This window comes from Gadus morhua, chromosome 1, assembly GCF_902167405.1.
Source record: "Gadus morhua chromosome 1, gadMor3.0, whole genome shotgun sequence".
Classification (NCBI taxonomy): domain Eukaryota; kingdom Metazoa; phylum Chordata; class Actinopteri; order Gadiformes; family Gadidae; genus Gadus; species Gadus morhua.
The window spans coordinates 28,276,029-28,303,149 of record NC_044048.1 but is presented as its reverse complement, the minus strand read 5'-3'; the positions used below and the strand labels follow the sequence as shown (position 1 = coordinate 28,303,149).

At 45.3% G+C, this 27,121-nt stretch overlaps 1 protein-coding gene across 2 annotated transcripts in view; it reads right to left on the bottom strand.

Moving 5' to 3' along the window:
• Window positions 1–3,720: 3,720 nt before the first annotated feature.
• The window catches only part of cpne5a (copine Va), a 64,850-nt gene continuing 41,449 nt past the window's right edge, over window positions 3,721–27,121 (bottom strand). For both annotated transcript variants that reach the window (XM_030364207.1, XM_030364218.1), the window contains 10 exons: window positions 26,976–27,051; window positions 24,490–24,543; window positions 23,782–23,843; window positions 15,897–15,943; window positions 15,277–15,458; window positions 14,267–14,394; window positions 11,942–12,044; window positions 9,078–9,135; window positions 8,682–8,755; window positions 3,721–7,521 (listed from right to left, as the gene is read on the bottom strand). In XM_030364207.1, the coding sequence (XP_030220067.1) occupies window positions 7,330–7,521; window positions 8,682–8,755; window positions 9,078–9,135; window positions 11,942–12,044; window positions 14,267–14,394; window positions 15,277–15,458; window positions 15,897–15,943; window positions 23,782–23,843; window positions 24,490–24,543; window positions 26,976–27,051 (976 nt within the window). In that variant the 3' untranslated portion in view covers window positions 3,721–7,329. The remainder of the gene's footprint in view (window positions 7,522–8,681; window positions 8,756–9,077; window positions 9,136–11,941; window positions 12,045–14,266; window positions 14,395–15,276; window positions 15,459–15,896; window positions 15,944–23,781; window positions 23,844–24,489; window positions 24,544–26,975; window positions 27,052–27,121) is intronic.

The window sequence follows — 27,121 nt, the reverse complement described above, 5'->3', positions numbered from 1 at the left end:
GGGGGGGGGGGGGGGAGAGAGAAGGGGAGGAGATGAGAGGAGAGAGGTTGGGGTAGGGAGGGGAGATGAGAGAAAGGGAGAGAAGTGAGGGGAGGCTATGTGAGGGGAGGGGAGAGGAATAGAGGGGAGACGAGGGGACAGGGGAGGAGATGAAAGGAGGGATGGACGGGGGAGAGGAGGTGGAGGGAGGGAGCGGAGAGGAGAGGAAAGGAGAGGAAAGGAGAGAAGTGAGAGGAGGGGATGCCAGCGGAGAGAGGAGAGGAAAGGAGGGGAGATGAGGGAACAGGAGAGGCGATGAAAGGAAAGGAGGGGCTGTAAAAGGAGGGAAAAGGAGGAGAGAGAAGATAAGGAGAGGAAACAAAAAGAATGGATGGGGGAAGAGGTGAGGGTAGAGGAAGTGGGGTCTATAGGTAACAGTATTGCAGGCACTACGGTTATTGCAGTGTGTGTAGAAGCTGTCTCCAGAGAGTGCATGTGGTCGACCCAGTTCACATCTTCCAGTCCTCGGCTCATTAAATAACAAATGATCTTAATAATAACAGAAACAAATCAAAAGACAGCCCAGACGTCTCTGTTTATGTGTGCACCTGTCAATGTAGCCTACGTGGTAACGGTAACTAACAAATGGTTATTATGTTGGGTTTTCTGCTCAAGGGCTTCAGTGGGCTTTGTGAACAATGGAAGATAATCTTAGAGAGGAATAAACGTATCAGTGTCTCTTGATCCATTTCATCTTAGGGGAACAGCAACACTAATATATACCTAGAATATGACTGCAGCGGTTTCCTCGAATTAAATCTCGTGGATATGATTTGCTTGTAGCCAACCAAACACCACCCAATTTTTTTTTACCTCTTTACCTCCGACTGATTCTTTTGGAGATTTGAGTTCTCCGTTAACAACCAACAAATGCAGCCTTATTTGTCGGTTTCATCTCTTACCATGTATTCATGTTCCACTCATGGTTTCCACACGTGTACTGACTTGCACACTGTTTCCAATTAGCTTTAGCCCCTTTCTCGGTTCACTGTTCTTTCTGGAACACAGAGAGCATAAACAACAACTCATTGTTATTCAGTTTGTTGATTCAATCAGGGTTATTTACTGTCTCTGCCTCCCCACTGTTCGGTTACAGCGTAAAGAATCGAAATGTACGTGCAAGAATCGCTAAAATATCCTTGACACTTTCAATTTCAGTGTTGTTTTTGATTGTAATGGGAATGCGTGTTTATGGGGGGAGAGGCTGCCCAGCCTCACAGCAACACAGTAAATAAGAATCATTCTGTCAGCCACTAATCACACTGCACATCAGTACCCCCCCCCCCCCCTTCCTCCTGCCCCCCGTGGAGTAAACACTGACGGCCGCTCCTCCATTTTGTTTTGATGTGTATTGATGTGCAGGCTGTACGCTCCACAAAGTGATTTGCTACACTTTAAATGCAAAAATGGAAAATGCTATATTTATAAGTTAGCATTCAGGACAATCCATACAGTTTTGCACATCTCTTGTTTTGTTTTATTTAGATCTGCCATAAACAGATGGGTGCTCTGTTTAATACCGGCCAGGTTTGAACATAAACGTTTGTTGATTTGTGATATGCAATGGCAAAACTGACCGGCCGTTTATTGCACTATATTGAGTTCTGAGCGTGGAGACTTTTTATTGGTAATTTGCCAAGTCTTTTAAAAGCGGCTGTGTTTTATTGCTACTGTGAAGATTTAAAGTCGGCCATGAGGGAGCCCTTAACCAAAACGTGATGTACTGTAGGTGTTAGTAAGTGTAACATAGTTCATATCATGCAGTGTACACAAAATGTACACACATTAATATTCTTTGCTCTGTACTTGGTAACATTTTAAATAAAGCTATGCAAATAAACCATTAACTAGCATTAGTTAATTCAGTAATAGGTGTTATAATACAGCATTAGTATATGGGTATAGGGTTACAATAAGGGTTAATGGAAAACATGGTTAGGGTTAGGGCTACCTACCCTGAGTTAATTAATGGATCATTAACGTACCCTTCTTCTAACTTGCTACCATTAATATTGGTACATTAGATACACTTCGGATACAACATTTACTATGGGAGTCAGTAAATGTTGGTGAGTCTTTCACAGGCATAGAAATCTGTAATCGACTTCGAGAGAACCCCACTCGATTCTGTCCACCGACTCTGTTGACCTCATTCATTATCCGTGACAAAATACATGATTTATTCTGCTGTATTGACAAATGAACCAATTATCACATGGTTTCACAAACTGTGCCGATTGAGTCCATCTATCACTCCCTCTTTTTCACCCCCTAACCTTACCGCAAGGGGGCTGAAGCACAAACACACACACACACAAACACAAACACATGCACACAAACACACACACAAACACACGCACACACACACACACACACACACACATACATACACAAACACCCACGCCCACACGCACACACAACCACACCCAAAAACATACACACACACACACAAAACACACATGCATACACACAGACAAACACACACGCACACACACATAAACATGTACACACACGCAGAGACACACACCTACAGAAACTGACTCTGGACCAGAGCGAGGGAATCCCACGCATGCACACACATACACACAAACACACACACACACACACACACACACACACACACACAAATACACCTAGACACCGACTCTGGACCAGAGTGAGGGAAACACACACACACACACACCCACACACCCACGCACACACACCTACACACAAACACACACACACACACACACACACACACACTCACACACACACACACACACACACACCACACACACACACACACACACTCACACACACACACACACACTAACATACGCCTACAGACACCGACTCTGGACCAGAGCGAGGGATCCGATCCAGCTCTGGGGACCTGGGAGGTGACACTATGATCCTCGGGCGCCACCCTGCCGCCCTCTTATTAATATTCAGAATTATTGTGACACCTATTAAAACACACTATATACCACGTATATAGTGTGAAGTAGAACAGATCCCTGGTAACAAGCCTCGACAGCAGATAGCAGGTGCTCTGCCTGTGAGTCATTTGCTTGGGATTTAAACACAACTGGGCCCGATATAATTCCATGTCATTAGCGGTGGGAGATCCGCTCTGGACGTCTCTGGTTATTGTTCAGATGCTTTAGGGGGCCGGGCCGCCCTCTCTCCCAGCCTAGTAATTTATAGATCCAGCTGCTGGTGCCCCCTGCCCAGGTGGACCGTTTGATGCCCCAGTGCTCGGCCCATCAGAGGGGAGGACACACGTCTCCCAGGGAGGGGATGCTCAGCGAGGAGGCATCGGTGGTCGTGGCACAAAGTAGAGGTAGTAGAAGGAAACGCAGGAATCATTTTGGATGGACTTTCATCTTTTGGCGCTTACAATATTATTCAAAGATTTGAATAGTCTCTATTAAAACTAATGGTTGGCACTTAGTGTGAACAGTGTGAGATAATGTGAATTACATTGTTAAAAAACTCTTCCCATTAGTCATGATCAGAGAACAGGGGCACTACACTCTAGTGGTGTTTGACGCAGAAATCTTAAGAGTTCAAACCTGCAATGTAACCTGTAGGTTGAGAAGAATGCCAAACTCCTACTTGCTTAGTCATGAGCTGAAATAAATCACTGATTGTCGCTTTGGATAAAAGTGCCCAATAAATAGAAACCCAAGAGCCATCTTACATTCTGCAAAAAATCATCAATTTTTTTATTAATCGTCAATTAAGGCAATCCATTACAAAGCATTTCACAAACCACAGTATGACGAAAATATCATGTCCAACACCTGGTCTGGAAAGAATTCAGCATGCAAGCCAGAGACCAAGAGAGGTATGGAAACAATCTGGGACTGAACCGGAATAGTGACGAGGAGAAACGAGAAATGTATTCAACAAAATTGAACTGATGCAACATGCAAAGAAGATGCCATCTCTACATCACATGTCCTAAGCAACAAACAGAACTCTTAGGGAATGCACCAATCAGATGAAGGTAGACTGAACCTGCTGCCATTTTGACACAAACATGCAGACAGTCTGAACAAGCCTGGCTGAACCGGGCTGGCACCGGACACAGGTATTAGCAGGTGTACACGGTTTGGGTTCGGACTCACAATGGACATTTAAAAATGGGTTATGAAAGACGTTTTATCCAATTCAAACATGAAGAATACATTATTTGATGTTATTCCATTCCAGGGTTAATCATCAATGTTATTATTGTTGTTGTCATAACCCTATGTTTCATAATTAATAACCAAATAATAGTCTTTCAATATTATCTGCATACATGGTCTCTTGAAAAGCTACCAACCAGACATTATTTTATTTTCACTATCTCACTATCAACAAAATATGTATTAATGACGTAAATGCATATGGACTGAGGGGATACATGTGGCCAATGGCTCTCTTCAATTACACCACAATCTCAAATATTCATACAATTCATAATAACCAACCTTATCAGGTATCTGTGCTCAGCTCTCCTAAATAATCTTATTTTGACTTGTCAAGGGAAATGAGCAATATGTTTGAAGAACTTTATATATGTAAACAAAAAAAACAAGTTTCTTCTTTAACACCAATCCAAATATGTTTGTATATTTTGGAAGAAAGTCCCTCAACACATGAGAGAAGGATAGCAACACATTTCCTCTTTCATTTTTTGATCACACAGTGAATTTGAAAGTAACCTCTGTGCTTGTGTTTGTTTGTTGAGGTGAGTGGGGGAAGCAGATGAAACATCTGATATGAAACTACACCAAAACACTGTTACCTTGCCACATAACTGCATTCCCCGGTCTCCATGCAACTGCAGTATATTCTGCCTTTCTGTTCTTTTTGATCAACTCACTGAGAGCAGTGAACACCTATTATCCAACCTAATTTACAATTCAATTTCTAGACAGTCCGTCCCCAGCCGACCTTTGACTGTCCTCTCCTCCACGTATTGCGTGTGATTCTGGACCAAACAGCTCCTATATAATAACCAAGAGACACAACAGAAAGGCAGGTAACTCTATCAGGGAGATGCACCACACTGAGCTTAATAAGAGCTTCTCTAGTGCAGTGCGAGTGCAGAGAGAAGCTCTTATTAAGACCGCCTCTCTGGAGTCTAATGGATGTGTCAAGAATACACTGCACAAACAAAGCAACCCCCAAATAAACACACCAGATCCAACATGAGCCTATCTCTTTGAAACGCGTGCTTCCTATCCCTCACTGTTAGTGTGGCACCCTGTGTGATTGTAAACACTTCTTGACTTGGAAATTGTACAAGAGATGGCTATGCTGTTTATTTCCTTTTCATTAAGTTTAGATAACTGTAACGCTTAATAATTCTAACTAGGTAACTCATTAATCCGTCAGGTGTGATGCTGAGGGGTTATTCTGCAGGTGCTTCATTCAGGGGTTAATATGGGAGTTGTGTTGTTGATTGGTTAATTCGTCAGATGTGTTGTTAGTGGGTCATCTATCAAGTGGGTTGGTGATTTGTTAAGCGTTCAAGCTTGTTAGTAACTGGTTAAACAGGTGAGGTTATCCCTCAATTCTAATCTGTAACCATTATTTCATAATATGTGTTATTTTGTATTGAACAAGATCAAATGCTAGCAGGGCAAAAGCTTAAAATAATTTTGATATGTTTATGTTTCCATGTACAGTAATAGGCACATTTGGATTGAAAAATGTTGAACAGGAGAAGTATGCTGGAATAAATGATCACATTTTGTGTTGTGTTGACTTCATCTGTTCGGAAGTTAAATAAACATGACGTCATCGGCCATTAAGTTATCTACAAATTATGACTCAATATTCAAAAAATATACCCAGATAACCCAACTCTATTTAGGCTAATTGGCGCCTATTCTGTTTGTTTGACCGGTAGATAATTGCTTCTAAAATGTGAGTCTAAAGGATAATTATCTTTTAATTTGCAATGTGTTGTTAAGTCTTTAGTTCATAGTTAACTCTCCCTCTTGAGAACAGAAACAATATGAGACACAATATTTCAGTCGACAACAATGTTTGTTCATGTCATTGTTACGGGATACAGGAAGAGGAATTAGAAAGGTATACAAACGGAGAATGCACGAAATATTAATTAACAAAATAATGGTTGTGCTATAATGTCTGAATCATTACCTCTCTTTATAATTATATTAAGAACAACAGCAAGGTTCCTCCTTCCTTTTTTTCCTGTATAATTGGTGAGTTATATTATAAATATAGCAGTCTATTGTATGCTTTCATAATACATGCTAGATTCCTGTTTTTAATACCTGAAGACGCATTCATAAAAAAGGTGGCCCATCTATTGTTTATTGTTGTATTGTTCATAAAAAAGCTTATGAATATGTTGACCTTTTGTGCTTTCGACCTGGACAGCATTTAGTGCATTCCATTTGTATAAATTGTAGAAATACAGTCAGATAGGACATAATACCAGGAAATGAACATGTTTTTAGCATATATAGCAGGTCCTACACATGAAAACAGCAGTTTAAGAACAATGCTTCCTAAATCAAACACTCAATAGGCTTATCACATGCTTTATATTACAGTGTTAACCAAACCGAATATGGGAGGGCTTTTTTTATCATAACTGGAAGATAAGAGATGCAAAAAAACGACAAGGACAAATGATGACAATATGGCAATATCCCCCTTCCCTAGGCCCCCCTGCCAATTCCCTCAAGAAACAAATTGGCAAACACCGTCTGTCTTAGTTCACCACAAAGCAATTCCGCTAGGTATCATCTTCACAAACATGATACACACTGGCACATTCTAACACATTTAGGCCCTCAAAGAGGCGCGCTCTAAAGGGGTTTGGCTGATATCCATTAAATCACCACGTTTGACAGCTTTGACAGCAAACAACTAAAAGACCTCTGCACCCCCCCCACCCCCCCACCCCCCGCCCCCCCCTCTACGCCCACTGGCCTCAGCGCTCGCCTCCTGGGGCAAATATTTAAAAAAGGAAATATCGCAATCATCAGCGTTTTATTTTTAATCTCCAGCGATAACAGCCCGCCTCCAAATGCTCGAGGAGTCCCGTCATCGTTCTGTCGAACCGCCGGGCATTGATTAATATTTGTTAATATTTACTGAGAGGGGGAGGACGTGATGGGTGGGGGGGCGAGGGGGGGGGGGAGGTAACTTAAAGCACCTCCTGGTACTGCCGCAGCAGAGGAGTTGTTCCAGGGGGCTTTGGGGGAGGATGAGGAGGATGCTTCCCCCCCCCCCCCGATCTCCTGGGCCCAGGCGGTGGGGGTGGGCGGGGCTTCAGATGGGGGTGGTCTGGGGGTGGTCGTGATCTGGGGAGTAGGCCGGAGGCGGGGAGCAGGGCTTGATCCCCCGGCTCTTCATGTAGAGGATGAGCTGGTCGGGGATCTCGGCCAGCACGTCCTTGGCGAGCCGTGCCATGCTCAGCACGTGGTTCCCCGTGCGGTCCATGTAGTCTCTGAAGGGCACGAACTGGGGGGGGGGGGTGGGGGACAGCACACACACACAGAGCCGTTGGTGGTCGCACTGGAGGAGAGGCCCTCGATGGGAGCCTACACTGGGTATCTACAACAACAACAAGCGGGTCACCCTGGAGGAGTAAGCCCCGGAAGTAGCAGGGCTACAGCATCGGGTCGTACTTTAACATAGTCCACTAGGACTGTCACCTGGCTGCAGTCAGGTAGGAGTCTCTCTTTAACATAGTCCACTAGGACTGTCACCGGGCTGCAGTCAGGTAGGAGTCTCTCTTTAACATAGTCCACTAGGACTGTCACCTGGCTGCAGTCAGGTAGGAGTCTCTCTTTAACATAGTCCACTAGGACTGTCACCGGGCTGCAGTCAGGTAGGAGTCTCTCTTTAACATAGTCCACTAGGACTGTCACCTGGCTGCAGTCAGGTAGGAGTCTCTCTTTAACATAGTCCACTAGGACTGTCACCTGGCTGCAGTCAGGTAGGAGTCTCTCTTTAACATAGTCCACTAGGACTGTCACCGGGCTGCAGTCAGGTAGGAGTCTCTCTTTAACATAGTCCACTAGGACTGTCACCGGGCTGCTTCTCGGTCAAGGCTAGCACAGCAGTATCTCAAATTTGATGTGTATCCAACTCTCTATCTTGTCGTACTTCTTGATCAAGATAAATAGTGTCTGGGATGAAGGAAGGTTGATAAACGACTTGAGTTTGGCTTAATGACGTTCTCTACAAATGAAGACGAATGGAGAAGGCGAAGACTTATGAATATTTAACTTGCAAATACACCCACAACCTAATCCCAGGCTTAATTTACATAATGGGCTACGGGCCATGAGAGGTTAATCTTGTTATGAATCTAAATCAGAACTTGTTTTTATTCGTAGGTGTCTTTCACCAACTGTAATGTAGACACGAACTATGAAGTCCTAGTACTTTAAGTCTCCCATTCAAAATCACTATCAAGATTAGGATCAGGATCGAGTAAAACGTCAAATTGGCCAAAATCGATAACTTAATACATCGATGCATTATCAAAACCAACAAAATAACCAAGGACTTTAAAAGGGTACCCAGCTAGACAAATGAGTCTTTAATGAGAGTCCTAGACATGTCCCAGACATAACGCAGATATATATCGCAATAATAACAGCAGCATATCTCACCTGCACAATGTCTCTCTCTGCTAGCTTCCCTCGGGAGGAGATCCTGATGTCATCTCCATCCAGCTCCACCATGGCTGCGGAGAGAAGCACCATTCACTAAGTCTCTTAGCAGTCCTGTAGCATGCAAAAGGACGATCTTTCCTTTCAGGGAAATGCACCCTAGAGCGCTTATCTGCAGTATTATATCCAGTGAGGACAAGCACATCACATAAACCTGCCTCATAGGCGATTTTATTAGTTGATTATATATGAATGGTGTACGAACACCGTCCTACTGGCTTCTGTTGAACAGGAGGCGAATCACGAATCACTTTGATTCCTTGTCAACAAAACGTTCCCAACAGGCGCTATCTTAAAATCCGCTACTGACAGCTTGTTGAAAAGAAAGCATCTCACCGTCAAACTCTGCTTGTCCTACTCCGACAATGATGATAGACATGGGGAGCTTAGCTGCCTGTCAGGGAGGAGAGGACAAGAGGACAAGCCACAGGTGACCGTCCAGAGAGTGGTTCATTCGATGGCACCATTAACGACATGGAGGGCTTGATAACGTCAATAATTGCGCATCATGCATGAGGTTATCTGACATTTTATATATATTAATTATGAAGCCTATTAACACAAAGGTCAACCTCCAAGTGTGTCATATATTGAGGAACCGCTTCACATTTTCAGTTTGACAAACAGAAAAAATGCCAGCCTGCCATATTGATACTTTGCGTGAAATATTATGGCACAGTGTGGGTTGGTTGCTGGTATTGAGCTGAAGTGGTATGGGTTTACAAGTTGCATTGAATGACATATGCTTGTGGTGGAAATACATTTGTAAGATGAAAGTAGGTCATCGTTCCAGGAAGTCTCCCAAGGGGAGAGGCCTTCCGTGTACAACAGAAGTACACTACAGAGGACCACACATGCTGTATCTCGCTGCCTCTTCCCTTCACTCTACATCGCTCCCTCTTTTCCTTCTGTCTCGCTCACTATTCATACATCCACGCGTCAATATATCCGTCCGTCCATCCGTTCATCTATCCATTCGTTCGTACGTCCATCCATCCATATGTTTATACATCCATACATACAATCATGCGTTCATAGATCGATACATCCTTTCATTCATCCAAATATTTATTCAGCCATTCCATCCTACATCCATACTGATCATCTGATCATCCATCCATTCATCTATACATTCATCGATACAGCCATCCATACGTTCATTCATCCATTAATCTATACGTTCGTACATCCATCCATCCATCCATACGTTCATACATACATACATCTTACGTTCATACATACATTCCTCCGTACGTTCATACATACCTTCATCCCTATGTCCATACATCTGATCATTCATCCGTTAATCCATTCCACTATCATTCCATTGACTAAATGTTATATCCTCCTCCGTGCCAAAGGCGTGTGATCACCGCATCAGCCAGCGTGCTGTAACAGGGCTACATTATTCATCCTACACCATTTGTCACTTTTGCCGTAGCCCAAGAATAACCCCAGGGAGAGGACACCGGGGCCCTCTCTCAGCCCAACGCTCCTCTACCCTCACGCAGAAACATCCAGCCGCCACCTGCAGCGGCAGCAATCATGGCTCATCCCCCTAAACCTTAAATATTTACACTGCTTTTCACCCAGGGTCCCTGGTGGAGGGTTGAGTAGTAGGACATTGGATACTTGGCACGGCATCGGGAGACCAGTATAACATTTATATATGTCATAAGAGGAACCATCTTGGAAACCGCCGAAATGAATTAACCTCAGGTCAGCGAGGACAGAGGAAGAAAGACCTGGAGAAGGATCGGGGAAATAAACCCGCAGCAACATCTGAGGAGAGAGGGACCAGGGTTTCTCATCCCCCTTGTTATGCTCACTCGTCACGGAGGAAACCCAGCGGTGTTATACATGGGTCAGACGACATAGTAAACACGGCGTGCATCTCGCATCGCGTCCACTTCCTCCCGTCCAGAGTCCTGAGCGTCCAGCGCTACATGACGGTGTTTGGACGGCGGTGGACACCGCTGGGAGGGGGTGGGGCAGCTTACAGCAGCAGACAAGATCTTAAAAGGAAGGTGTGGCTGTTCTAATGATTTGACTAACAGTCGCAAATTCCCTTTAAACCCAGTCTGCTGGGTGGGGGGGGGGGGTCCTCTCTCGATGAGTTGAGCCTCCGTCCGGTTGTCACACTCGCACGCTCGCACAGAGGCACGCAGGCACCTCTGGTTGGATTGGAGGATGTGTAAAGAAAAAAATCAAGAAAAGGGAGGTATAGACAAATTATGGAGAGGATATCATTTTTTTTAAGAATTATCGTGAATAAAAAAATCTTGAAAAATGAGGTATAGAAACATTATGGAGGGAATTTTTTTTGAGGGAAAGGGAGGCAAAGAAAAATGCTGGAGAATATTTTTTGGGGAAAAAGGAAGCATAAACACAGTAAGGCATATAGTCGTAAGCAGTTTGAGTTCAGGGCAAACAGTTGGCTCTGACAGTGTTGGATAAGGCTATTACCCCAGATCCTGAAAGGAAGCCAGTTAATCTGTGATTGAATACCATTCTGTATGAGCAAGAAAATAAATGAAAAACATGACAGATAGAATACCGGGTATGGGGAGAGGAGACAGATGAAAATATTACATAAACTTACAAACCACTCTGATGCAGAAAAGAAAGAGTCAACATGTTTTAGACTGAAGGGATGGATAGTAGAACTAAGCCACAACTCAGGAGGAAGGCAGCGGTAAAGACTGGGAGCCAGGGGAGAGAAAGACAAGGGGGGAGGTAGAGAGAGGGAGCGAGGGGAGAGACAAGGAGGGAGGGAGAGAGAGGGAGAGATGGAAGAAACAAGGAGGGAGGTAGAGAGAGGGAGAGAGGGAAGAGACAAGGAGGGAGGTAGAGAGAGGGAGAGTGAGGGAGCGAAGGGAGAAAGACAAGGAGAGAGGAAGAGAGGGAAAGTTAGTGAGGAAGAGAGAGAGGGAATGAGTGAGAGATTGAGGGACAGAGAAGAGTGATGGAATAAGTGGGAGAGAGCAGGAGAAAGTAGGAGAGGGGGTGAGAGAGCGAGCGGGAGAGAGAAAGTGTGAAAATGGGGGAGGAGAGAGAGAGAGAGAGCGTGAAACAGGGAGATGGAGGGGGCTCGAAACCGGTAGACAGAGGGAGAGAGAGTCAGGAACAGGATTAGAGAGGGCGAGAGAGGATATGACCGAGGACAGGTCCATTCCAGTTCCAGTGAGAGCGACACTTACATTCACAATGGCTTCCTTGGTCTGAGCCATGTCGGATATGACACCATCTGTGATGATGAGCAGGACAAAGTACTGGGAGCCGTCCTGTACAGCAGCTGCATACCTGCAGCACATACAAGACACTCAATCCACGCAACACACGAGAGCTGAGCCTCATTAAAACATAAACCAAGTGAGAGTGAACAGCCATATGGTACATGGCTATCTATAGATGTAAAAAAGAAGAAAGTGGACCCATAAAAAGAAGGGGTTGGTATATTGCCAGCGGATGCCGTGTTGGGATTACAGAAACTAGGCATTAAAAAAACCATCTGTTTTGTGTTGATGGTCGGAAGTTCCTCTTTGCATAGGGTTTGTTTTTTGTATTATGCAGATCTAGAACCTGCGAGATATGTAAAGAAGTACACTTAACATTTCCGCTGGGTCTCTAAGGCCTATCCAGACACTATTATGAAATTCATCAGAGACTCCACAGTCAGTTTGGCCTAGATGATATTTCTCATCCCAGCCTCACCATGAATAATTGAACCAAAGTGTTTATTCAAGAAGCGCACTCGTATTCTTTTAGAGAATTATTGATTGCCTCGCAATCGAGCGCACCAGAGCGGCGAGTGGGAAGAGCAGTCGAGAAAACCAAAACAAATGGCAGATGATGGCTCAAGGCGATGACAGGTAGGTGGTACCGGCCCTTTGCTCGCTCTTTAAGTGCTGTGTTCCCCCAGCACCGAGACACCGTTTGAACCCCACCGCCGCATTGTGGTGGACGCTGTGAGCAATACCGGGGGGGGTGTTACAGCATGGATGAGGATACATTAAGCGTCCGAGTCATTGTCACGCCACACCAAAGGAAATGTCAAAGTTATGAGGACGGGTATGCGCTTAAAATGCATTGCAGCGAAGCAGCCCTCGGAGTAGAGCGCGAGTTGGGCCGGGTACAGGCAGCTCTGGTGCAGCCCTGTGGGTGTTTTACACTGCAGTCACACCCCCCTTATGAAAAAGGATGGTCCATGATTTTGACCGTGTCCAAATTTGTCTACGTTGATGTTGTTTAATTTATTTAATTTGTTTTATTCCCCTTTTTTCCTCAACGTTGTAGTCCATGTGCTGGGTGTTTGTTCTCCATGTTTAAGTCCATGTGTTATTTCTCCCTTCCCGTCTAAAGGACCACAATGGAAACAAGCCTCTGGGCTTTATTGTGTTTTTTAATCCCTTTGAACACTTCTGTTAATTGTTGTTCAATAAAGTTTTCAATCAATCAATCAATCAATAAAAGAACTGTCACAGTATATTGTTATTGTAGTCTACGGCAGAGTATACCAAGACATTAGACGCCATTTAACTGCGGTACTGCTTTTGTTCCTCCTGCATCATGTTCATTAATGAGTCGCTTTAATAAACCTCCCACATGTCATCATATTTGCTCAGTATTATGCAGTCCCGCTCATCCACCCAGGCTGGAGACATCTTTTTCCCGAGCACAGTAAACCTACTGAATTGGTGTACGTGTGAAATTAGCCCTGCTGTATCTAGCGGAGCCGGAGCCCCCCCGGACGACTCCCGTTCAGTGATCCCCCCGTTTGAAGGGCCAGCACAGCCTGCAGCGGCAGGAACTACTTTACGTTCCACTCGCCCTAACGACTTCAGGACTTATGGGGGTGGTGGTGCAGGCAGGTTTCTTCCGAAGAACTCGCACAACACAACAAAGCCTTGTGTGAATCCCTGAGGTGAAACAGAAAGAACTCCACCGATCGGTTCCCCACACTCATTTGTCACACCTTCCCGGGTATAAATACTGCGTGCAGCACCTGCACCTGGTAATACCTGAGACGTTCTCAGACGACTGATTGCCGTTTCTATTCATCTCTTCCTGGGCAGCTCATTGTTGATTCTCCTCATTACTTTGGCTGTGGATTGACGATGTGGCCATCAGTCACTGTCCCCTCCGCCCCCTGACTATTTGTTGAGGGATGCGGTCATATTCACCCTCAATCAGACCATTGAGGATATTGTAAGGTGATCCGATGTGTGGATGTGTAGCTGTTCATGTGGTGGAAGTGGTCTGGTTGTGTGTGTGTGTGTGTGTGTGTGTGTGTGTGTGTGTGTGTGTGTGTGTGTGTGTGTGTGTGTGTGTGTGTGTGTGTGTGTGTGTGTGTGTGTGTGTGTGTGTGTGTGTGTGTGTGGGTGCGTGCTTGCGTGCGTGCGTGCGTGCGTGCGTGCGTGCGTGCGTGCGTGCGTGCGTGCGTGCGTGCGTGCGTGTGTGTGTGTGTGTATGTGTGTGTGTGCGTGCGTGCTTGCGTGTGTGTGTGTGTGTGTGTGTGTACGTACCTGGCGACATGGTTGACAATGGGAGCAAAGTTGGTGGGGCCGTACAGCTGGACGGTCTTAAGGCTCTGGTGGTACGCTTCTAGGATGCCCTCCATGCCGTTGCAATAGGGGTTCTCAATGTTGCCGTTCTGGAAGAGATCAGCCAGTCAAACACAGTCCCTCAATATTGAATGAAGGCGGTGCTAACGTTTCCTAATCTAAAGCTGTAGGAGAATTATAGTTCTCGACGGATTCAAACTTTAGTCTTAGGTTAAGCTACAGTACGGGAACGTGACCAAAAAACTACAGTGGGGATAAGAGGTGCCGGGATTTGTTTCTTGCATGAGAAGGGCCATGAAGGTGGTGTCAACTTTAATGAAAGCCAGGAGGGGGCCAGAGCATATAGCTTCCTCATTAAGGTGCAGGGAGCAGCAGCTGGATCGCGTTCGCTGCCTGAGACGGCAAATTGAATTGAGGCTCCAGGCTTACAAGACTAATTTGCACTATAAAAGACAAATTGAATTCACTTTACAAGTTATGCAAGTGTAGTTACGCAGCTAGTATTAAATATAAAACTTCCTGTAATATATGCTGAAGTTGTTGGACGTCGTTGCCAGAGATGATGTGCCAAACTGGGACAGAGGTTTAATTTTCTATTGGTTGTTGTGTGTGGAGGTGGAAAGCATGGACGTAGAACCAGGACACTTTGGGGTCCATCTACATTGACCTATGACACTCAACCTATATTTCCACCCTTTGGTAAGGGATAGGGTACACTTTCATCAAAAATAGAAAAGTATCATGTAAATGTAGAGAAATGCAATAGAATCCAAAAACATATAATAAAATACATCATATACATGTGATATAAAATATATGATCAATTATATTTAATTGTATTTAATATACTAAAATAATTAACCGGGTTATAATGCACATGCACCCCCATCATTTACACACTTGTTGGTTTGATCCAATTGCACCAAATCAAACCCTGGGGTAGCGGACCTTCCGCCCCCAGCAACACTCACCAGGGGGAACTCGTGGGACACCCTGCCGTCAGGGGGCAGCTTGGCTCCAAAGCCCAGTGCCGGGAACATCTTATCACTGTCATAGTCCTGGATGATCTCCCCCACGGCCTTCAGGGCCATGGCGTAGGCGTTCATCTGGTAGGGGTTCATGTAGTGGAGCGAGGTGGACTGAGAAGGGTTACCTGTGAGGACAATGGGGTCAGCCAGGCAGAAGGCTGTTAAGACTAGGCCACGCCCACCTATAATGGGTCTAAGACCTTTACATAGATGAATGGACCATTAAACCGCACGGAGTGAGCTGCGATGATGGTACCAATTACACAGTTTGCAACTGGGATGGACTACATCACAGGGACATACTGTGACCGTTGCGAGTTTGACGGAGGTCGTTGGCGATTTATGAATTACTTTGTGAACCAATTCACCTGTGACTTTTATCATTGAGTACTTATGGATAGGGGAGTCATTCAGCCATTCGCGTATTTCCACGTGAGCGTTTCATTTGCGCGTCGTAAGTGTGGCGCAGCGAATGTGATTGAGTGTCCAGTTAAACTCGGGGGTCCCAAGGTAAGACAGGAATTAGGTGAGAATTTGGCTGTGATGATGTGGAGGGAACTCACCGTTTGAAGCAGTAAAATCGATGGCAACGGTGAAGTGTATTTGAGTCCTGAAATAGCAGAGAGAGAGAGAAACACTTTATTTTGTCCCTGTGGAGAAATTTGTTTTTCAGCATAAACACAAGGCATTTCATCATATCACAAGAAAACAAGGATAGACATACCTGTACACTATACTTGGCACCTTGCAGTTAAACAAGTTTAGACCAGGAAGAGGTGGTTATAGTTCATGGGGGATAAGGTGCCAGGGTTTTAACTGTGTAACAACGTAATCGATTGTGGTACGAATGAGAACTTCCATCTATTTTCAGTAGATAAACGGCTGTGATACCAAGTGCTGCTGCTGGCAATTTGGGTGCCCTAAGTGCAATTGCTTTGTGGTATATATATATTTTTAGTTATTCCATTTGAAGTCCTGCCGATTACGATTGATAATAATAATTTCATGCTGCAAGTTATCACCGTTCCTCCATGCATTTGATAAAAATCAGAAGGCAGTTCATTCCAATTTTTCATCTTTCCACTGTCTGCACCCTCACACAATGCTGTGCTTGATTGTCTGGCTTGACAGCAAAGTAGTAGTATTCACCAGGCCATGAACCTGGGAAGACACAGGCGGCGAGTTACCAAGCATCTTCAAAGAGACAACGGGTGTACAGGATTATCCTTGGGAAACTTTGTGGTTTCTGCCCATAGTGGGCAGAAACCACAAAGAAAACAAAGGTGAGGGGGGGTAACCATCACGGAGCGTTAAGGGCTGGCCACGATAGTGATGCAGGTGTCTCCGCTGAAGTCTTGTGTCTCGACACCTCATACCCCGTGATTTATCCCCAAAAACATTTTCGACTTTTTCAACACCTCCTGATCATTTCATCCTTGCCCTTCGGCCCGCTTCACGTCGCCGTCTTCGGCTCCTCCCCACACCCCGCCCAGAGCCTTCTAACGTCAGCATTACGTTGGGTTGCGCCGCATGGGCGGGCCAAGGCAGAAGCCTAGTGTTAACTGCCCTTGGCTTCTTTACAGTCTCAAACCACAGGGAGAGGAGGGAGGGGGGCACCATTTTTCACCTCTTAAGGTCTAATGGTGACTTTCGGCCGTTTGATCTTATGTTTAAATAATTCATACGACGAGCGTGAGGCTCCTTCGGTGCCCCCTCCGGCACTCGATGCCCTACACACAGCGCGTGCTGCGTGTGCGTAGCGGCGGCGCCTGCGATATCTTCAGCCTGATGGCGACGGTTCAAATGAGGAGGCAAGGGGGGGCCCTCTGGTCACCCCACAATGAGGTTCTCCCCATTCCCTGCGGCCTGCGCCGCCTCCATAGCTGCTCCTCCATACGCTGTAACATAATCCCTCACAGTTTGTTAGCCGTTTTGTTATCGAAAGTGTGCAAACAAAAGAAACGCCGGAGAGCAGAAAAAGAGGAGTCATGCCAAAAAAAGTAAACAGTAAACTGCAGACTTCAGCGGTGCACTTTAATGAGGGCTGAATGGATTGAGCTAGCATTCTCTCGCTCTCCCCCTTTATCCCTCTCTCGGTCGCTCGCTGAAGGCTTGACACAAAGTTACTGTTATTATTTCAGCTTTGGCTCACAGAGGCTATACACACCGGACTGTGAGGCCAGAGCAGTGGTGCAATTACTTCGGCTGGAGACTGTTTTCTGCTTTAAACGCTCACCTGGATTGCAGTTTACACACACACACACACACACACACACACACACACACACACACACACACACACACACACACACACACACATACACCCACACACCCACACAACACACACGTGCACACACATTTCAGAGAAGGCGTGATAACAATTTTAATCCTTTTTTTTGGATGTCAACTATCCCAAAGGGTGCATGGAGCTCGTAAGCCGGACATCTCCAATACCATGCATGGTCAGCTATCTGGCTCTAGTTCCCTCACAACAAACCCTTTGGACTGAGGAAATCCAACAACTTCAATTATAACATTTATTTATTTATTTATTTATCCTTTTGCGTTTTCCATCTATTTTAGTTAGCTAAATGTTGAGGAAAAATATCACATTCCAATCAGTTAGAAAGGCTTTCAGGCATTCATGAGGCAAGCACATCGATTGTCACACCTAGCACGGTATCACGGTGAGTTCAAGGAAAAATATGGCAGATAAAAGGAGTCATCATCTGTATCTATCAACAATTGTGGTCACAGTAATTTTTTTTATAGATCTGAGAGTTGATGTTCCTGGACAAGAGGGTGAAGAGAGACAGGATGTTGGGTTGAATTAGAGGGGGAAGGACATGAAGCGTCGGTCTACAGGCGGGAATATAGCCTGGGACACTGCAAGGCAGCATGGTCAGCCTATTAGGACGTTGGGCACGTTGATGCATGCAAATTTTTCGATGAATGGAGAAAACAAAAAAATTCAGAGGGTATTACCGGTTTGAAGATACGCTCTCACAATCACATGAACATGGATATAATGGAATAAATACCCATCTGTCAGAGTGTACAAAAATAAATGAGCAATGTATCCCAGTACATTGTTTAAAATTGACCAAGTAACTCTCAGTAATTTCGAGGGCTTAAATCAGCATAATAAGGGAATGGGGGGGAATGAATTGTTGGACACGAAAATACCATTCACATCAAAGATTATTATAACATAAGAAAAGCCATTAAAAGCATAAGGCTGTGTAATTGCATAATGCTTCCTATAGCCTATCCATGAGCATAAACTATAAGCTACCTTTATTTGTGATACAAAAAAATGCTTGCAGAACCACTGTTTCCATAGTATTGGTAAACAAGCACATTGTGCTGAGCGATAAATTGTAGTTGGAGAGAAACTACATAGACCAATGAACCTTTCACTGTTTCCCTGAAATGTAATCAAATCAAGGGTTAATGCTAGGATGTTTCCTATGCTTCAGAATTAAGTGGGACACTTTATTGCTACCATACTCACTAGAAGTGCCCTCTATCTAGGATGAGTTTGTAGTAGAACTGGAGAACATACATGTGGAGATATACTATTCAAGTATATATATATATATATATATATATATATAGAGAGAGAGAGAGAGAGAGGGTCTTTGAGACAATTGATTGATTAATCCACGGATTAATGAATCTCTACGAAACATTCATAATGAATTTTTATCCATATAACCTCAGTATTGTCATATTCATCATCCATCACTGTTGTCAATGTCACCTCCCTGATTAACATATTTCCTGTAGTGTAAAGGAAATCAATAGAAAAAATATTTCCAATGCACCAACGATGGCAGTAAGCGACATGGTAAATAGCTGAGCAAACACTACAAACCCATCTTTAATTCATGACCTCAGAGACGATGAGCCCCGAACCTTGAACAGAAACTAAACGCAATCAAACTATTCTTTCCCCAATTGGGCGTTCCCCCGAGAGCGAGAGAGAGAGATAGGGAGAGAGAGGTAGAGCACGATAAAAGAGAGTGAAACTGACGAAATATGAACCATTGAAAGGGGATCCGACATCAAAGCGGTTATTTTCTTCAATTCCTTTTTTTCTTGGGTTGTGATTAACGCTGATTGCTTAGTCTCACTTTGCCCGCATCCAGAAATTAGGGCCGGCATTGTGTTTGAAATAAGGACGCATTTCTTAAGGTGGGGCCGCCGACCCCCGGCTCATTAATCAGCATTGAGTTGGACCGCTAGTCGGACAAAAAAGAGAACTTTAACGGCCTGGAGCCCTCGTTTCTAGAAGCCTCCCCTGATTACCTTGGTGTGGCGCTGAGAGTGTGGCAGGCTTGCTGGAGAAATGACAGGTGGCCAGAGGGGCCAGCTCCACACAATGGAAAGTAAGCTGTCAACCAAGGCGGCAATTAGATAATCGCCGTGACTGAAAAAAGGGGAGACGTTCTCGTGTGTGGAGGTCTAGTGTGGGGCACTGTGTTCTGCCAGCCAGCGGAGTCCCCCGGTGAGGGGAAACCTGTCATGTTTAATACATGTGGGCTCATGAATGATGGCTTCTGGGAATCAACCCCTCACCCCTAGAACAGCACGTGCAGTTAACCACAGGCTCTCTTCTATCTGCATTGTGCATTGCATTCTTGGAAAGCCGCCTATATCCGGTAGAAATGTATCCTGCAAGCCAGTTTATTCCCTCACAGTCTCACTGTTTCTTATCATCCAGCATTGTTTCAGATCCTTTTGTCCAAAGCGACCAAGTGAATGTTATATACGTCATTGAGGAGCAGGGATGGTTCCCCTATCCCCCCTCGCTCCCCATCTCAATTTGCAGGCCGTCTTCCTAACATCCCTTTCTCACTCGCAAGAGCTTTCCAGAGGATGCCCTGGACCTGATGTGAAGCCATGGGAATCCCATCAGTGTCACTGTCTATTAGGGCAAAGTGCTATAAAACAAACAGGTCAACAGAGCGTTGCTCACACAGACGCCCTCTCGGGATCAGCGGCTTCTGCATGTCTGTAGTCTATGGACTCCAAAGCACGTACTAGCATATCACCATTGTCGGGTTCACTTAAATGAACGGAATTTCATTAGGGCTCCTTGTTTTGGGTTGTTGTTGTTGCCGTTTGGCTATTTTTATTAATTGCTACTGCCGACAATGTTTATCGGAGAGTGACTGCTGATGCCCTCACGCCTTACCAACTCTATCGATCGGCTCCACTTTTTCACTGCGTTTGGTTGTTTTACTGAAGTCTTGCACTGAAGATTAAGAAGCAACACCTCCCCTCCCTGGAAATAATATTTCCTTCTTCATATTTCTTCAATTCGCAGAGGACAGGAGACACTCACATCGAACACAAGTCAGAAATCAGTTTCTGCTAATCTTAATTTCAAAACTAGCCGGTGTAACTGTCTGGTATTGGCTTTCTATGACCTCAGCACTAAACCAAATTATTTAGGTGGGGATGTGTTTTCTTTAATGCTCTGGCCATGAACCTCGGATTAGACGTTTTTTTTAAAACACACCAAAGCGTTGTTGGATTCTCCTTTGATTTATTGTAGAGCCAATGAAGTATGTGGACAAGCTTCTTAGAATAGCAGGAAAAAAAGATGAGCAACAACTCAATGAAGTGAGAGAGAGAGCAGCAGAAAAGGGTTGGATTTTGGTAATGGATATATGCATATTTATTTTTTAAGCGCTTATTTTTCTTCCTACTCCAGGTTCATACAGAAATCTCCGTTATTGGGACCTACAGTTTAGCTGCACTGTTTTTTCTTTGGAGAGTGCCACAAGTTTTTGGGAGTGCCACAACATGTTCTCAAATTCGTTCAATATGGCATTGCACTGCCCTGAATCCTGCAGAACCTGTTAAAATGTCACCAACTGTTAACAAACAAAAGAACAGTGAGGATGTTAGAATTGCTTTTGCTAAGCCCCAGCAGGAGGGGCTTGTATTCTGTGAGGAAAACCATCAATCCTTAATAAGGACTCCATACAATAGAAGGGCGACAGAAGATAAAAACATTACCCTGAGCTAACTCAATGAAGAATTCATTTCCAAAGGTATTTTCAGTATGCCACGTGATGAAAAATCAATCTTGCATTATCCCTGTGGTACGGCACATATGTGTGGAAGTATGTGCGGCTTTCCAGACCTTAACGACCTCTGTTATAATCCCCTGCCACTTTAACATTAATGAAAATCAAATTCACTCAGAGAGAGCCATCAGGGTGTGTCGAGAGAAATATGTCTTTGTTTTTAACGCTCTCCTGCGACATTGAATGTAACATTTTACGTGCTTCTGATCCGAACCTACCCTTTACACTATCACGCACTGGCAACTCATGCGCACACAAGTATACACACACACACACACACGCACACACACACACACACACGCACACACACGCGCACAGAAGGGCAGACAGACACACACACAGTTGTGAGCGTAACTACACATTGGAAGCATATTTCCTTCTTCTATCAGCCACGAGCAGCCTGTGCATGGAGCCTGGGCTCCTGTCAATTACAAAAGACAAAGCAATAGACTGAATGTTAATCTGTCATTAAAGTTGCATAATTACGATTTTCACTGCTTGTTAGCCATGAAAACTAATATCATTCCTGAATGGGAACTTTAATTGGCAACTGAACGGTAGCAGGGTCTCCTATTGGTTAAAAGGTCTACAATTGAATACTTGGTGGTGATTCATTTGAGTTTTGTTAACTGAATTTAACTGAAATGAGTCAACAAAGAGCAAAATATCCAACATACGACCTGACTGTCATTTGACAGAATGTGGCACATTCAGTTAATGGTAAATACTCATACATAGATACACATAATCTCAACAATTATCCTTCCATACAATGTATCCTTGACATTATCTGTGCATCAGCTTCTGCACACTCTCCGGCTTCATTTTAATGGACACCTCTCAAGCCATGCACTGGAGTTTGTACGATATAAAGCAGAAATGACAACATGCAGTCATATCTGGAACGGCGCAGCAGTGTAAATGTCAAACACACATTCTCAAACATTGCCTTGTTTCGGGCTATGAACGTCTACAACCACCAGCGAGTCACCAGCACAACACACAACTCTTTCATTCAGTGTTGACATATATTGCACTGACAAACAGCAATACCGAACCAACCTTTCAAAAGCTTGTTCGGAACAGGTCTGCTAGGCCTCCTGGAGACAGCAGACCTAAGGGAAATCCACATGCCCACATCCTACCCCTGGCATTTTTCGAATGCCATTTCTCCTTATTCCCCCCTCTCCTTTGCTTTCTGCCAAACCTCTAGTTGACGAGACCCACCCCCTGAGACAGTAAGTGGCACTGCAACTTCCTACTCTGCCTACTCTGTGTGTGTGCTTGTCTGTGTGTGTGTGTGTGTGTGTGTGTGTGTGTGTGTGTGTGTGTGTGTGTGTGTGTGTGTGTGTGTGTGTGTTTGTGTGTGTGTGTGTGTGTGTGTGTGTGTGTGTGTGTGTGTGTGTGTGTGTGTGTGTGTGTGTGTGTGTGTGTGCGTGTGTGTGTGTGTCTGTGTGTGTGCGTGTGTTTGTGTGTGTCTGTATGTTTGTGTGTGTGTGTGTGTGTGTGTGTGTGTGTATGTGTCGCTGTGCGTGTGTGTGTATGCGTGGCTGTGCGTGCGTGCGTTTGTCTGCGTGTGTGTGTGTGTGTGTATGTGTGTGTCTGTGTGTGTGTGTGTGTGTGTGTGTGTGTGTGTGTGTGTGTGTGTGTGTGTGTGTGTGTGTGTGTGTGTGTGTGTGTGTGTGTGTGTGTGTGTGTGTGTGTGTGTGTGCTGTAAAGTTATAACCATCGATGGAGCTGTAGTACGGATCTAGGACAGCAGCAGATGCCTTCACTTGCCAGGCAGACAATTAGTAAGAACCAGGACAGACCCAGACCCATTAGGAACAAATTCCACATGGGATAGGTTCAGCCTCCGTTAATTAAGCACTAAAACTCTCAGCATATAAAGCATCCTCATTCATATTCCTTTACATTAGTATCTTGGGCCGAAATGGGGGCAGAGCAGCCTGTTTGAAGCCGAACTCTCATTACATGCTTGGAATACCATGCCATAGACCCCTTCCATTCTGCTGAATGCGGTTCATAGCCTAGGAGGGGAGGGTGTGTTCTGAGTGCTGCTCTGTAAAGCCAATAGAGGAAGCAGGAAGGACTGTGGAGCGAATGGGAGCTGGCAGCCAGAGAAGTACCTTTCCCCGCTCTGCCGTATCGGACACGGAGCGAGGCGGCTGTCTGCTTTCCAGCCTCACTGCCACAATGTTTCTCCACATTCAACCCGTCTGAATTATTCATCAGGGTTGCCTGCGAGGATCTCCCCTCATTCAGACAGTTTGGTCCAGAGCGAATGGCAGTTTGAGAGTAGCGGAGCGCCGGGGACTCGGGTAACACATGACGTGGTGCCACTCACCCTCCCTTGATGTAGTCCAGGAAGGTGTGTTCAGATTCCACGCTGAACGACAGCATGGACACCTGGAGAGTGGAGTCCAGACACATCATGTGATGAGTGAGTTACCCAGCATCCTGGTGATCTAGGAATACATATTTGTACCAAACCTATATGGCATAAAATAATATATCGGGGAGATCAAGGTCCCGTAGGTTTGTTGGTGTCTCTGAGTTTTTTTGGCATAACGCCCATCCACATGATTTTATTTTATAGTTTGAAAAAGCGCTATGCATAAAGCATTTGGCACAGACAAAACCCTAAAACAACAAAGACAACAATGGGATTAATCTAGGCAGAACCAGAGTTTTGATGCCGATAAACTAGCATATTAACACTGTTATTGTCATCACAGAGGATATCTATCTGGCAGTGGGCTGATGGGTACGTGGGACGGATGAGGGCTCTTTGGTTTTAACTATGCACCATTAATACAGAGCCGAAGGTGGGTCCTGAGGCGATAATAACACCTTGAATTTGGTCACAGACATCCATGGGCCGTGGCGGGTTATATCGCCCAGCTAGGAATCACTCTTGACGGATCAAACTGGGCTCTAGGGTGGATGGGTGGCGGTGGTTGGAACGTTGGCGGTGTTAATGGTGGAGCTGGGTTTAATGGTATGGACCGATGGACTGACGCACAGCTGTCCAAGCTCTTATCTCCAGACTCACCGTCCCTGAGTTAATGTACCGCTTCTTCTTAATCTTCTTCTTGACGTTCACCACCTAGTTTCAACACAGAGCACACGGAGCGATACGGCCACGTTATAGTACGAAGGGCACACTTCCTCAACACTTTTCCCCGCTTCCTGCCTTACGCGAGTGATATAGAAAGAAACAACCTCCTCTGTGCAGAATGGAGATACAGGGGAGAGTTAGGTGGGTGGGGGGGGGGGGGAGAGATCGACGGAGCTTATAGGGACTGAATCCAATAACTGTGGTAGGTGTGAGAAAGATAACATTGATCATGCCTCCAGGGCTGCATTGTGATTTGACAGCAGACAGGTTTTAATGGGAGTCTATGCTGGGCTGTGTATTAGACATGCATATACTGTATGACCCAGTCTAATAGCAACATCCGTGCTCCTCGTTATCGCTGTGGGTTATCCCTGAATGTGTCTTTAACACACACACACACACACACACACACACACACACACACACACACACACACACACACACACACACACACACAAACACAAAGCAAAGCAAGATTGAAAGTGAGAGATGGACGAGACGACAGGAAAGTGCAGGCAAGCGAAAGACAGGTAGAAAATGAAATTTAAAAAGCCCCTATTGTGTGTGCAACCAAACGGAAATTAAACGGAAAATTCGAAATGGTAGATTCCTTTCATGGGTGGAGCACAAAGGCACCAGGGTCGCAGGTCACCCAGCTCTGTGAATCCTTCGACGGTCCGGACACTTGGACACACATTTCTTCCTTGGATTACACAGTAAGGACACCTGTGTTTCCGCATACCTGCCCTTTTTCCACGAGAAAGCCGGTCCTCGCTGGGGTTCCACGATCCATCTCTCTCTCATTCCCTCCTCTCCTCTCGCTCCCTCCTTCCTCTTTTCTCCCTCTCCCTCCCCTCTCCCTTTCCCCTCCTCCCTGCTCCCCAGAGCTAGCTCTGCAGCATTGCGGCCATCACTCACTACTGTCAGGGTAACACGCACATCATTCTCAATTACACCTAACCCTGTTAGCGTCGCGCTCCTGTCTCCTTCAATACGTCCTAAGGCTCTTAGCTTAGCCCCCCCTAGTGTCTCACAGAGGGGGGAGGGGAGTGGAAGGGAAGCTACAAATATGAGGGGAATGAGCGCATTGGTTATGAGAGAGAGAGAATGGCAGAAAATGAGAGAGAAAGAGAGAGAGAGAGAGAGAGAGAGAGAGAGAGAGAGAGAGAGAGAGAGAGAGAGAGAGAGAGAGAGAGAGAGAGAGAGAGAGAGAGAGAAAGAGAGGGAGAGAGAGAGAGAGAGAGAGAGAGAGAGAGAGAGAGAGAGAGAGAGAGAGAGAGAGAGAGAGGGGGGGGGAGAGAGAGAGAGAGAGAGAGAGAGAGAGAGAGAGAGAGAGAGAGAGAAAGAGAGGGAGAAAGAAAGAGAGAGAGAGAGAGAGAGAGAGAGAGAGGGAGAGAGAGAGAGAGAGAGAGAGAGAGAGAGAGAGAGAGAGAGAGAGAGAGAGAGAGAGAGATAGAGACATTGAGGGAAAACCGTTCGTTTGTCAGTGTCATGTGTCCATTGGGGAAGGTTAATGTATGCACCGGTATCTGCCAGGTCAGCAGAATAAAAGGCTAATTCTGTATGCCACTACTCACTATCTCCCTCGCTCTCTGACTCTCTGCATCTTTCTCACTCTCACCCTTCCATTCTTCAAGGCTCTTCACTCCCCCCCCCTCCCCCGACCTCCACATTTCTCCCTCATCCGAGCTTATAACCGTTGGCCCTACTGTTAGCACCTCTTTGACTAATTTGGGATGTAATGTGATGTGGCAAGTGTTTTAATGAGCAGGGACCAAAGCAGGCCCCAAAGGGCCTCAATGTTAATATCCAATCTCTCCCGGAACAGCACAGCAAGGAGTGCGGCTCAAATGAGGAGAAAACACTACTTCTCTGGCATTGCCTTTGTATGTTTGCAATATGGAAGGAATCTACAAATAAATAAAAAAACGGATGTAAAGGGATTATCACTTCCTAATATGATACTATGCATCTATAGTGTCTATAGAGGCACAGGAAGGAGGCATCTTTTCAACCAATCCTTTTTTTTGCTCCAACAGATTTTCTGCAGCATCTTTAAGTGGTCAACCTTTGCAAGGCTATTGAAATGTTTGCGGGATCATTGTTCGAATTACATGTGACATGTGTAAAAGAAAATACACAAAAATAGAAAAGAAAATGTCAAGGCAAGTGAGATTGAAAAGGAGAGTGGTCTGAAATAATTGAAGAAGCAGCGATGGCTGCCTTCAATTTTACAAAAGAGAAAACAATCTTGAGCCCCTCAGGATCAAGCCTCCAAAACAGGTCAAACACGACAAGGGGGACCACTGCCCTTTGGACATCAGCCCCCTCCACCTCAGCCTCTTGCAGAGAATCAAGGCTTCTCGGAAAAACAACAACCTTCTCTCCCTCTACTCCTCGCTCTCGCCCTCTCCACTCACCTCGTAGACATTGTGCTGGTTCTGCCCTCGACACAGCTCCTTGTAGCTGGTGGTGAATTCACCGATGAAGTCGTGGCTGAAAGGCAAACACAGCAGGCGGGCCGGTTATCAGCTGCAGCGCTCCTCTACAGTGGAGAAGGATGGTC